The sequence below is a fragment of the Quercus lobata genome, chromosome 2 (assembly GCF_001633185.2).
Source record: "Quercus lobata isolate SW786 chromosome 2, ValleyOak3.0 Primary Assembly, whole genome shotgun sequence".
NCBI classification, from domain to species: domain Eukaryota; kingdom Viridiplantae; phylum Streptophyta; class Magnoliopsida; order Fagales; family Fagaceae; genus Quercus; species Quercus lobata.
Window position 1 is genome coordinate 89251560 of NC_044905.1, and position 13698 is coordinate 89265257.

Here is a 13698-nt window from a genome sequence, read left to right on the forward strand (position 1 = left end):
CTCTACAATCTGCACTTCACTACCAAAAAAGAGGGCTATAGCTGCATTTGAAAAACGCAGTTATAGCCTATAAAAAACGCAGCTATAGGCTATAGCTGCGTTTTTATAGCTGCGTTTCCAAACACGGCTTATGCAGCGAGGCTATAGTCCCTTACGGGGACTTAGAGCTGCGTTTCTAAAAATGCGGCTCTAGACCGTTCTATAGCCGCGTTTATTTTGCCCTATAGCCGCGTTTTTCACACCCATAGGTTTGGGATCTATAGCTGCATTTTTTGGAAAACGCGGCTATAGGCCCTGTTTGGGCTGCGTTTCAAACGCGGCTAAAGCCCCCTGCATTGGTTTATCCATAGCCGCATTTTTAAAAACGTGGCTAATAGGTCCTCTTTTTTTTCCCTACTAAATACAATTCCTGCCCAAATAATTTACAATTCTATAAGCACTCAACAATTGCCAAAACCCAACAAGTTCCCAACCAATTACTAGCAAACAAAACAAAACAAGTTCAACAATTACATTTTTTGCAAATGTGATGGAGAATCACTGTCCATGGCATTCCACAAAATACGCAGACAAAACAATGAAATAGCATCTCAAGATACATGATGAAATGAGTAGCATCCTATGGAGATAGAATATCTATAGTAAACTACCTTGCAGAAATTCAGTAACTCACAAATATCCAATCTTCAGCTCATGGATTTCTAAGAGCTACCAACCGCTTCTCAAGTTCATCAACTCCTGAACTACATGGGCCAAAATTCCATGGTTGATCAAAAACAGGAAAGAGTAGAGAATTTTATTTTATTTTTTGAATAGCAAGGAAATAGTAGAGATAATGAACACAGTTCTGGATTTGCAAAAGAAATTCCCCGTCTGCCCACCCAGGGGGTGGGGGGTTGGTAAAATGAAGATACAATTTATTGCATAAAACTAATAGACAATTATTTTGGTAGACATGCAACGCACCTCACACAGCAATCAAACATACATAGTCTATAAGAAAAAGAACAAACAAGTGCTTTAGAACAACACATTAACATCGATTAATTTAGTAATAAACCTAAACACAACACAATAAATAAATATGATTTAAACCTAAACAGCATATCATCCCAAGACATACACATTTTTCTATAGAAAATTGCTAAATCAGGTAAGTAATTGAATCACAAAATCCAGCTAGTGATTCTCCAGTCAATTGTCTCTAACAGTGATAATTAAAACACATAAATGTTGCCATGTCATGAAATAGGTGCTGATGAGAAAATAAATTAAATAAATAAAAGTTGTTGTAAAAGTGACACAATATTGAAGCACCCCAACCCAGACTACCTGTCTCTTCACTAGTAGTCATCCTAAAGATTTCTCTCCACCTACAAACACAATAATCCAAGTCTGAGACACAAAATCACTAGCTAGATTACTTATTAAAATAAATAAATAAGTGAGGGAGGAGCATGTGTCATTTGAGCTAAAACTCATTAGCTCTAGCCTAGTGTTAGAATTATCACTCATATCATATAAGCAATAAATTGCTTCTAACAATACTCTGTCATGCCCAGTAGCAGAGCTAGAATTTTTTTTTTTTTTCGAGGAAATTAAATTGATCAATAATTTATAAATCCACAAAATAATACACATATTCATTTTAAAAAAAAAAAAGTAATATACGTATATGTATAATGTGTACTTAAATCATGAAAGAATAATCATTAAAAAGTGTTAAGAATAGCATTATTCTTTTTATTTTTTTTAATTCATGAAAAACCATCATAAAAAAATGTGAAGAATAGAATTATGCACTTTCAAAAAATAATAATAATCTTTGCACTTGGGCAATGCAGAGCTATGAGGCTCTAGTAATTAGAGTTCTGTGTCGGTTGGGGAGTCTTACCATTTCTTCTATTTGCAATCCAAGAACGAGTTCCATTAGTGACATAAGGAAACTGTACAAACAATTAAAGCTTATTGTTTATCTAATGTTCCTAATATATGTTAAATTTCCATTTTAAATTGATATTATGTTAAAATGTCCCTAGCAATTTAATTATTAAAAGATTGTTTACACATAATGCATCTGATATTGTTGTGACAACAGAAACTTTGATATCAATATGTTGTGATTTGGCATAAGTAGAAGTAAATTTAACAAATAAAGAAATAATACTATCTACACCACAAAAAAAAAAAAAAAAAAAGTTCATCATATATGTGCTTATGCATCTACAGAAACATCAACCAAAACTAGATTATAATCACACTCAGCCAAGTCAGAGTGGTCCTTCAACATGGAGCTGCCCCTGATTATTCCTAACAGCATTTGCTGATATATGTAGTTCACATTTAATAACATTAACATCTCATAAAATGCTTGCAAATTTTAGAATACCTCTTCTGACTCGTACATAATTCCTTGTTGATTTTTAAGATGCCTTTCACTTGCATTTGGTTAAACTACTAAACTCCATGAGATGCTTTTCAATGATTCTGTGTAATGCATGTAATGTAACTCCATGTGACCAAAACCCACTAGGAACCATGACCCACGGCTAGACCGACAGCCAAATTCAAAAAATTTCAATGCCTCATTTGGTTGCTAATAATACCAAATGGAAAATGGAAATGACACAGTTAGAAAATTCCACGTTTCCAAGTTAGAAAGATCATATTTGTCGTTTTGGCCTAAAATAGGCACAACCACACGGCAAAGTTGGAAGTTTGTCCATCATTTGAATTCCCAATGCTCAAATTTATCCTTGTTTCCTACATTTTATTGGCAACCAAAAAAAAATGCATAAAATCTGAAACAAAGCTCACCTCACTTTCAGGAACCGGTGAAACCTGTGCAAAGACTTCATCAGTCCCCTCCTCCGCCTGCCCCAGAACAAAAAAAACCACAACATTTCAAATCAAATTCACAATAAGAGAACCTTCTTTAACACCCCCATTGCTTCAACAAGAAACCATAAGCTCAAGAAAATCCAAGACTTCACTCTTTAACACCCCCATTGCTTCAACAAGAAACCATAAGCTCGAGAAAATCCAAGACTTCACTCTTCAAACCCCAATAGAACCCATAAAAAGAAACACTTTAAGCTCAAATTAGCTCATTCCTACACAGTAACTTGGTAAAGCAGAATTTTCGCTGAACAAAAAATCTCTCAAAAAAAAAAAAAAAAAAAAAAACAGAAAACCCAAAATACCCAACAGCATTCATGAACAAAACAAGTAGAAAAGTAAAAACAAAGAAGTGAGACAGAGAGAGACAAAGAGACAAACATAGATAGATATAGATAATGTTAGATTGGTGGGTGTTTGATTAAGAGGCATACATGGAGCTTGACATCGAGGACGTGACAGAACACGTGGGGAGGGACATCATCAAATTAGCACCACGACAAAACAAGCACCACAACCACGACGCACGGCCAGACCGACGGCGACACCCATGATCCCATGAATCGGAGCACAGATCGGAGCGCGATCCCACGAATCAAAGCAAATGACCCACAGATGACCCACAGATCTCCATGCTAATGACCCTCGCAGATCTCCACACTAATATCACTCAACTCTAATGCCCAAGCCGATGCCCTCGCTGGTAAAAAAGTGTCAAGGTTGGGTTCGGTCTCAGGCGTGGGAGAAAGGAAGGGATGGGGCTGAGTGAGCTGTGAGAGTTTTTTCAATTTAGGTTTTCTCCGTTGTTGTGTCCTATTGAGGGCTTTCTTCTTCCTTTTTTTTTTTAAATAACAAACCCAGAGCTGCGTTTTATAAAACGCAGCTCTGTATGAATTGAAGCTGCGTTTAACAAAACGCAGCTCTGTAAAGTTGAAGCCGCGTTTAATAAACGCAGCTTCAATTCATGTTTAAGCTGCGTTTCCAAAAACGCAGCTCAGTTCGGCCATTTAAGCTGCGTTTATCAAACGCGGCTTTAGGATATATTGAAAAAAAAAAAAAAAAAAAAAAAAACCTGATGGATTACACAAACGCAGCTTCAACCCTAGGGTGTGTTTGGATAGAACTTATTTTGCTGAAACTGAAAACTGAAAACTGAAAACACTGTAGCAAAATAATTTTTAAATGTGTGAATAGTACCGTGGGACCCATTTTTAATGAAAAAGTTGCTGAAAAGTGTAATTTGTGGGTCCATGAACAGTGCACATATACACTGTTCACGGTCAAAAGTTGCGGCTACTGTTCATAACAGTAATGAACAGTAGCATTTTAGCGTTAAAAAAAAAAAAAAAAAAAAAAAAAAGCTGAAACGTAAAACGTAAACGCAGCAGTTTTCAGTGGATCCAAACATACACTATAAAACGCGGCTTCAGAGCTGCGTTTTCTTAAAACGCAGCTCAAACATCCATTGGTGGAGTTGCGTTTTAAGAAAACGCAGCTCAAACATCACTTTGAAGCTGCGTTTTTTTAAAACGCAGCTCCAACCTGCGTTTTTGGTAGTGCTTGTATCTTCATTTTCAACAGAAACATTTCCCAAAATTGGAAAAGTATACAAACCCAGTCCACTAAGCTACCAGTTATTGAACTTGAAGGGTAAACAGGTGGCAGCCTATTAAATTTATTAATTCCAAGAGCATAACACATAAGAAAACATCTTCGTCAATTATATGATATGAGGATCAGATTGATTGAAGTTTATGGTCTGAAGGGAGACGGGGTCGGTGGTGGTGGTGAGTTCTTGAGAGAGAGAAGGTAAAGTTTAGAGGTTTAGGGTTTTATCAAAATAATAAAGGTTTATATATATATATATATATATATATATATATATGAAATGATAAAGTTTGAGAAAGAGAGCGAAGGCTTTTGCAATTAAGTCGGGCCAAAAATAATAATAACAAATTTAAAAAAATAAAAAGGCCTAAGTGAAAAATTGTGAAGTTAACAACACTGTGGTGGTTGATTTGCTAGCTTTTGACAAAGCTGAGCTCATTTGTAACAGAATGGTTGTTTTTAGTTTTTATGTTATCAGCTTGGTTAACCCAAAAAGAAAGAAAATTTGTGGAGTTAACAACACTTCAGTCTTATAATTAGTTTATAGAAAACTAGTTTTATTTTATTTTATAGATTAGACTTTTCATCTTTTGTACAATATTAACTCACTTAATATAAAAATTAAAATATTCTAAAAAATAAGTATAAAAACTAGGATATATGATGCAAAATTAGACAATAATTGAAAACCATTTAGACAATTTTGACTTTAAATATATGGTCATGTTAACACCTAAGACAATCAGTAAACATAAAAAACTGTCAAATATGTAATTGAAAATAAAACAAAATTGAACAAAATATAAAATGACATCCTAATCAGCAATCGATTAGTTATTTAAACTTCAAACCTCATCCATTTGATTCGATAAGTTGGGGGACATAACACTCACATATATAATACAGCTCTCTTTTTTTAATTAAAAGACTATTTGTATTTTTATATTGCACCGATTTTTCTTTCTTTGTATTTCTATATACAAAATGACCATTTGAAATATATATACACCAATTCTAGTGTAGAAGAGTGTTTCAATTTTGTACACCTAAAGAGAGTCAAGGAAAATCTTTTTTAGAACTATAAACTTGTGTAAAATAAAGACAGACATACAAACATGTGAGGAAGAAAACATAGAAAATATTGAGTATTAACAAAATTATCTCTACTTATGCCTCAAAAAGAAATTGAGGGAGGAAAGATAAGACATTTATTTATGTTTTGTTTTGACAACTGGGTTGCAATTCATAAAAAATAAAAAAAAATAAAAAAAAAGATATATGGTAGTACCAAAATTTACGGATGAGAAGGTATAGTAACAATTTTATAGTAGAAGTGTTTTTTTTTTTTTTTTTAATTAAAAATAAAGAAAAAGAGAATTGAAAAAATAAAACACAAAACACAAAAAAATAAAAATAAAAAACGTGAGATTAGGAGTTGATAAGGTCGCAATTGTTGAGCTATTGAATCTGTATTTCTTTTAATTTTATTATCATTGCTTACGAGTTGTATTGAATAAAGGAATGCAATATTTGATGAGCTGCGTGTTTGACAATTCGCCTATATCTATTTCTACGTTTTTTTTTTTGGAAAAATATCTATTTCTACGTTGTAACATGTCGGGCAGCCTCTCTTAATAATAGGTGTGAGTCCAAGCTCGCCGCGTAATTAATGGAGTCGGCAAAAGGAATTGTCCAACACGAGTACCAGAATGAATCAAGTTTTTTGACTTTGAAATTTCCTCTTTTGCTAACAACAACGCGTAACTTCACAACTACATATATCCATCAAATGTCTCTCTCTCCCATATATCCAGATCCAAAGCATTAATCTCATTGTAGTATCGCATAGACACTTAAAGAGTACACATTTTTTAGAGGTAGCATATCAGGGACGACCTGTAGAACACAGCAAAAAAATGGCTAGCCGCGTGGGTTTGATCGGGTGCTTGATCGTTGTGGTGGCTTTGCTAAATGGTGCAACCACTCAAGTTACGGCTGCAGTTGAATATCAAGTCGGAGACAGCTTGGGCTGGACTGTTCCCCCAAATACCTCCTATTACACCAATTGGGCTAGCTCAAAAACATTCTTTCTTGGCGACGCATTGAGTAAGCACTCCTGAAAACCTTTTGTCTTCTTCCTTCTCAGTTTTTCACAATAAGAATAACAAAAATATATTTGGTTTTATTCAATTTATTGTGCATTTTGAAATATATGATAAAGTTGTACATTACATTTTATAAACTGAACCAAATAGTTCCTTGAACGGACTAACCACGTAGTTTGTTTTTTTTTTTTTTTCCTACCATGCATGAAACTTTTCTTTTTGAACAACTTTGACAGTTTTGAAGTCTTATCTTTAAGACATGGAAGTTATTGCGTCCTTAATTTTCTAGGCAGTGTTACATTCGTTAGTTTGGTTAGGTTCTCTCTTGAAAATTTTATCACGCATTATATATAAGAAAATTCAAATTTATATTTTTTAATTGATAAATCAAAATTATACAACTCTAACATATAAGTGTAACCTTACTTCGTTATCTTTTTTGACATTATAACATTAATCAAAATGTTAAGACAAAACTCAGAGTTCAAAGTTTAAACTTATAGTAAATATTAAAACTTATCAAATGGGTTTGCTTTTAATTTTTGTAATATTCAGTGAGACTTAAAGATACATATAGGACTCTAGATTTATTATTGATGAACATTATTTTTCCCTCCAATGACCAGTATTCAATGCTACAAGCGGGACACACACTGTGGCTATTGTATCAGAAGCTGAATATAATGCCTGCACAAAGGTATCATCTGTTTTCCAAGTTCAACCTTGTTGCCCATTTCGATACACTCCTGAATCCACCGGTACTAAGTACATCATCTGCACCGTAAGTAACCACTGTGAGCAAGGCCAAAAGTTTTCTTTCACGGTTGAATCACAAAACTTCACTGTTGAATCGCCCGCTGGATCACCAACTGAATCGCCGTCCAGCTCCGCTTCATCTCTAACAGTTGGTGCCTTATATGCAGTGCTCACCACAACAGTCATTTCTTTCTTGACTTTCTTCTAAATGTACCCAAACCATAGCGGATTTTCTTAATTATTGATTTGTTATTTTTTCTCCCTTTGTTTTACTAGTAAGAATAGGAGCATCATGTCTCATATCATATGTATGGATATTTAATGTACTGGAATAATTTTCAATTAAACGATTGTTTTTACATCTCGTATATATCTTGCAAAATCAGTGTAAAATAATTAAGAAATGTTTATTTGGAGCACGCTTGGCTTTGTCTAGAAGATGCTTCTAGTGCAACTGCACATTCAGAAATGTTTATTTGGATGAGAAGTCGATGGAATATTTAATGAAGTGTTTCCCGTATTTTTTTTTAGAGAAGGGGTAAATTTCATGCAATTCTGTTAGTTTGAAAGGAATAATACAAATGCATGCATGCAACTCGTTTTCTGCGATTGGAAAAAGACTACCACCACGCTGATTGAAAGTCCTCTTGACATGATTGAAACAGATAATCCAAACACCTTGAACCAGTCAAACAGTACTCAGGACTTTAAAGATGAGATGCAGGATTATGATCATTTAAGACATTATTATGAAATTATAGTTATTGGTTTGTCCAAAATAAAACAAGAAAAAAAATTTAAAGGATGCCAAAGAATATTGATTTAAAAAATATTTTTAGTTATATTTTAAGAAAAATAAAAAAATAATATTAATTGATTTTTTTTTGTTAATTAACTTTTTATATTTTTCATAAAAGTCAAAACCTATGCGTATTCTTTGGCAAATCATGGGGTAAAGAATTTATCAACATTCAGAATTTTTTATTAAAGTGCTAATATATTAGACTAAACAAAATATAAATAAATTTATTACAAACCCTTAGTAAGGATTAACAAATTCTCCGCCACAAAACATTGGTTATCACAAATTACAAATAAATAAATAAATAAAATAGTCTAAGTAATTAACACCTAATTTAGCGAGTGCATTAACATATTAGTTAGTTTCTCTTACACACGTTCGATCTAAATCTTGAAAATAGCCAACAGAGAGCATAACCTAAGGGTAGATAGAGCATCAAGTTTTATAATAAGGTTTAAAAGTTTTGAGAAATAAGTAAATTCCCGTGAGATAATAATGATATTGTGGTTTTCTTTTTAGCTAGCTAGCTTGTCCTACAGTTACCATTCTTTTACGTAGTGTTCGGTGACCATTTGGCCGATTTCGCAGTGGCCTGGGACTGGGATGGTGCAATTCATTGAAGTTGAGACAGGTGTTCGTAGTAAGAGTGACAATTGATTGCTGATGCGTCCATTTTTTTATGTCATCTTTGACTTCCTCGCACCTATGTTCGTAACTTTCAGCCACGTTGTCTAGGCTGTGGCATTGTCTTTTTATACGTGTCCAACACCAGCATGTGAAATATATAGCTTTTCCTTTTTTTTTATTTTTTTATATTAGATATATAGCTTTTCCTAGGGGAATAGTTCATCCCAGCCCACATCTACGGAAAGCAATTTCTTTTCCTTTCTTAAAGGATGTAATAATAAATGCGTGGATTTGAGTTTTTTTTTTTTTTTTTTATACGAATAGGATAAATATTCTATAGGGTATTAGATTTAATCTTATTATAAGTTATCATGATACTGTTTAAAGTCTTCGGACTTTTTTAGTGAAGGATGAGTACTTTTTTTTTTTTTTTTTAGAAATAGAGACAAAAAAAGAAGAGGGACGAGTGTTGAAATATAAAAAAATGGAAACAGACCATCATTTTCCAAGACTATTTATACAGTGGGCTATCTTAAATTATTTATATCAAACTTTTGAGTGAATTAAAATCATTCACATACATAACCTAGAAACCTCTAGTGATAGTTTATCAGGGACGACCTGTAGAATACAGCAAAAATGGCCAGGGACATGAGTTTGTGCTGTTGTTTCATCGTTGTAGTGATGGCTTTACTAAAGGGTGCAACTGCTGCACAAACATATTTGGTTGGAGATAGCTTCGGCTGGAAAGTTCCTCCAAATAGCTCCTATTACACCATATGGGCTAGCAAAAGGACTTTCTATGTTGGTGACAAACTGAGTAAGCGTTTCTCAATTCCTTTCTAAGTCTTATATAACTATATTTTTGGAGGCCTCAAACATGTCCTTGGTGTTTTGATCAATCTTGCAATAAACTTTTTAAAGACATGTCAGTTCCTCGTATCCTTGGTATCCTAATTTGCAAAGCCTATGGATATTTTTCAAATTGTTGCAATCAATGCTAGTACTTTAGACTCTTCTATAAGACATGGCAATTTCTTGTACCCTTGCATACTTATCTATTTTCACTGTGACGAACAGCGTTCAACTGGACTGGGTCGCATACTGTTGGAATTTCACATATACAAGCTGAATATGATAATTGCACAAGAGACCCTGGAGAAGTACTAAATAGCTCAGGTCCAGGATTAATTGTACCTCTAGGCACAAGTGGTTCTTTCTATTTCTACTGCACCGTTGATGACCACTGTGGAAGTGGCCAGAAGTTCGCTATCAACGCTCTAACTAATGGCTCTGAACCTCCTAGTCCTAGCTCTGCTTCCTCTTTCACTATTGGTGCCTTTGTTGCAGCAGTTGTCTCCACTATAGTGATAACGGTCTTGATTTACGACTAAATATCACCAAATTATAGCAGATCTAATTTATTTGTCTGACTACTCTACCAGTATAGTAACCTTATGTATTATTCATGTAATCCAACATGTTTTGGTAATAAAATTCATAATAAAAATAATTGATTATATGCAGTTTATGGATTACGAAATTGTTGTACATATAGCCGATCAATTCTAGGCAACGTCCAAACTCGAAGAACTATTGGATGGAAGTAGATAATATCTAAGCAAATATATAATTATCCATGGGAATCAATGAAGATGTGGTTAAGATTTTATTGTTGAGTAATTTTATGACAAATTTGGTTGAAACCAACAAAGAGTAGCAATCTTAAACAGCGGTAGAGATTTGGCTGGATTTCGATGTCTCTAGTCAAGATATAATCAAATCTCAAAAGATTTCATCGGGATCTCGTCGGATCTATCACAAGATCTCCTCGGATATGTGTCTGAGAGAGAGGGGGAAAGGCAATGAACAGTGAGATTTTGGAAGGGATCAGAGGTCTGTTGGGTTGATTAGACTCAGTTTTTCATGATAAGACCCGCCAGCCTACTCGCTGGTTTCAGTTCTTGGACATGGCCGCCAACCATCGCTAGCATCGAATCAAACTTTTTTTGGTTTGGGCCGGGTGGTTTGGGTGGATGGGTCGATTGGCAGGTCGGACTTGGACACTTCTAAAACCAATGATTTTGGACAAAAATTTAGCAATATTTTGTGAGACTTTCAGTAGAGCAAATCATTTAAAAAAGCCACCAACTTAAGTTTTCACGGCTGATTTATATCTAAGCATACCTCAAATCTTAGTTGTATTTTAACAAAAATTTCAACCCTACTTTAGTAAGAATGAAGGCAGTAACACAAAACCATTAAAAAAAAAAAAAAAAAAAAACTCAAGTCTCTCCATTTAACAATCCTTAAGAAGTTGTTTACTTCCAAACACAAAGAACACTACCTCTGTATTGGAGTTGTAGTTGACGTTTGAAACCACAATGTTTACATCAAATCTTCAAGAAATTTTAGAATGGCTGAGATTATTGATGCAAAATGTATTTTATTTTGCATTTCCAACTTGGCTCTCAATGCTCCCAATAAAAGGTGAAATGTTTACTCAAACCTTGATAATCGTGCACACATAAGAGCAATCATTGGAAATGCAAAATATAATGCATTTTGCATCACCAAAAAGTAACTTTTACCCAAGAACTTTAACAATATACTATATATCCTATTTTTTATTTTGCATTCAATCAAATTAAAATAATATATTTTCTACTTACATCAACAATAGCAAATGTAAAGTAGAAGGAGAATGTCAAAGGATAGAGAGAGAGAGAGAGGAAAATAAAAAAAAAAAATATATTTTAACATTTGCATGAAGCTATAGTGTTATGCAAATATTCATAACAATATAGCATGTTGTAACTCAAAAATGCAAAATGCATCTCCTGATATATAGAGGCGGTTGTTGTTTTTGCATTTTTGTGAATAGTGTTATCCATTTTTCTTTTTTTTGGGTTTTGCATAACTTAATGGGAATACTCTAATAAAAATAAAAAGTTATGATAAGGAGACTAAATATATATATATATATATGTAGGGACAAAGTTTGGTGCCCAAGCCCAAAATGTATGGAATCCTGGTCCAAAAAGTCCAATACAATGAATTTTGTAGAGTATGGGTCAAAGAACTAGATTTAAATGAGTTGAGCAACGACTTGCATGGAGTTAAGAAGCAATTAGACACAAATAAAAGCTATTATGATCAAAGGACCTTCCATTCGAGGAGACTAGAATTTGACGTATAAATACAAATCATCACATTATGGTTATTTAGCATGCTACAGTATTCTCTCTCACTCTTTTTTCTGCCCTTTTTTTATGGGGGCTTTTCCCACATTATATAGGCTCTTCCTGATCATCTGGACCTTACACTTGTTGATCACCTGGATCCCCACTTGAGTACCCATCCCATCAGACACCCCTTTTAGTCCTCTATGAGTTGCGGCAGCCAAGGCAGCATTGTTCAGGGGTCTTCTCCACATTAATGCGGCCACAAAAGTAGCTGCAGTGCATTTAATGTGGTGGTGGCAGCTTTTCTTTAGATATTTTGAGTTTTCTTCCCTCTCACGTGTTCAGGGGGCATACTTCAACTGCTTAAGTATAAACTTGGTCTGTGTTTGCCGTGTCCGAGGAGGAGTTCCTCCTCGGACCTTCTTCCCTTTGTCTCCTACTGATGAGGCTTGTAACGTAGATCATTTAAGTCGTGTTTCTCTCCTCGGACTTGTTAGTGTCCTCGGACAAGGCCCAAGGCCCAATACATTATTTTGGGCCCTAACCTCCACAATAGCCCCTCAAGACTCCGATTTTTCTCTTCCATTCGAGAAGAAAAGCAGGGTTTTAATTATTTAAGAGATAAGACCAATTAATTTTTGGTTCACACATGTGGGAGTGGTTGCTTCTGACACGTTGTAGATTACGAGGCGCTATTAATTGCTCGAGGCGGCTTTATGTTCCCCACATCCAATGGCGAAGTGCAGATCCAACAGCTGGCATTCCTCCTAGTATTTTGAGCGGGAGCAATCTTTTCCATCCTCTCCTACTATATAAAGCCTTGAAGAAACTCTCTTTGCCTTTCTTTTTTACGAACATCCAAGAACTTCAGAGAATTTGAACGCCCAGTCTTCATAAAACACACCAGACCTTTAAGTTTCCGTAGTCATTCCTGTGAGAAGTTTTTCTTTAAAAAGATCTCTGAAAGCTTCAAAGGTTATTGTACGGGTACCCGTAAGTTCTCATTCCTTTACATTACCCTATTTTCATCTCAACCTTCCTCCTCAGCCCTTCAATTCATCTAGATGGGTAAATTCAAGCGTTTAGTAGATACACCAGCCGCTATGGAGGCTTTAAGAGCTAGGTACCGCATTCCGCAGGGGGTGGTTTTAGAATATTACCCTTCGAACCGAGTACTGACCGATAGAGATGTGTGTCAAGTCGTCATTCCCATGATTGCTTTCATAGAGGGAGGAATGACACTTCCCATGTGTAGGATTACCCAAGATTACTTGCTTAACCATAGGTTGACACCTTATCAGTGCGCCCCCAACCTATTTAGGGTCTTGGGCAACATAGATGTCATGAACAAGCAGATGGGCTTAGGTCTCACATGGCACGATGTGGTTCACATGTACGAGTGCCACAAACTTGCCAGCGCGGGGTACTACCTTAAATCTTGGTCCGAGATCGTTAGGCTAATATCCTGTCTTCCTAAGTCCAATAAGATATGAAGGATGACTACCTGATTGCCTCGAGGGAATGGAGTGACGGTTTTCATTATCCAACTCGGGCAGGAGATCTAGGTGCGGTACCTTTAGGATTAATCCCTTGGGAAGGGGATTTAACCTTTTAGTTTTATTCCTTTTGCTTGGAATTTCAAACTTTTTTTTTTTTTTTGTATAAAATATCTTTTTAGCAATCTGACCATAATTCCCTTCTCGGTTGTTTTGCAGAT

At 34.9% G+C, this 13698-nt stretch overlaps 2 protein-coding genes and 1 long non-coding RNA gene across 3 annotated transcripts; 2 read left to right on the forward strand and 1 right to left on the reverse strand.

Annotated features, from left to right (window-relative positions):
- Positions 1 to 295: 295 nt before the first annotated feature.
- Positions 296 to 3717, reverse strand: LOC115957046. The gene is made up of 4 exons (XR_004084319.1): positions 3333 to 3717; positions 2818 to 2874; positions 1333 to 1373; positions 296 to 743 (listed from the first exon to the last, which is right to left on the reverse strand). It is a non-coding gene; the product is annotated as an uncharacterized LOC115957046 (long non-coding RNA).
- A 2590-nt stretch (positions 3718 to 6307) lies between these two features.
- Positions 6308 to 7727, forward strand: LOC115957052 (cucumber peeling cupredoxin-like). Its single transcript, XM_031075294.1, has 2 exons — positions 6308 to 6612; positions 7238 to 7727. Exons 1-2 carry the CDS (start codon positions 6423 to 6425, stop codon positions 7573 to 7575), a joined length of 528 nt encoding a protein of 175 aa, XP_030931154.1. The 5' UTR covers positions 6308 to 6422; the 3' UTR covers positions 7576 to 7727.
- A 1622-nt stretch (positions 7728 to 9349) lies between these two features.
- Positions 9350 to 10260, forward strand: LOC115957061 (umecyanin-like). The gene is made up of 2 exons (XM_031075302.1): positions 9350 to 9616; positions 9877 to 10260. Exons 1-2 carry the CDS (start codon positions 9436 to 9438, stop codon positions 10188 to 10190), a joined length of 495 nt encoding a protein of 164 aa, XP_030931162.1. The 5' UTR covers positions 9350 to 9435; the 3' UTR covers positions 10191 to 10260.
- Positions 10261 to 13698: the final 3438 nt, after the last annotated feature.

Excerpts from the sequence above, each read along its gene's own strand:
- LOC115957061 (XM_031075302.1), top strand. The coding sequence starts at position 9,436 with ATGGCCAGGGACATGAGTTTGTGCTGTTGTTTCATCGTTGTAGTGATG. Across the intron at positions 9,617-9,876 it reads CTATGTTGGTGACAAACTGA|CGTTCAACTGGACTGGGTCG; the intron begins GTAAGCGTTTCT and ends TGTGACGAACAG.
- LOC115957052 (XM_031075294.1), top strand. The coding sequence starts at position 6,423 with ATGGCTAGCCGCGTGGGTTTGATCGGGTGCTTGATCGTTGTGGTGGCT. Across the intron at positions 6,613-7,237 it reads CTTTCTTGGCGACGCATTGA|TATTCAATGCTACAAGCGGG; the intron begins GTAAGCACTCCT and ends TCCAATGACCAG.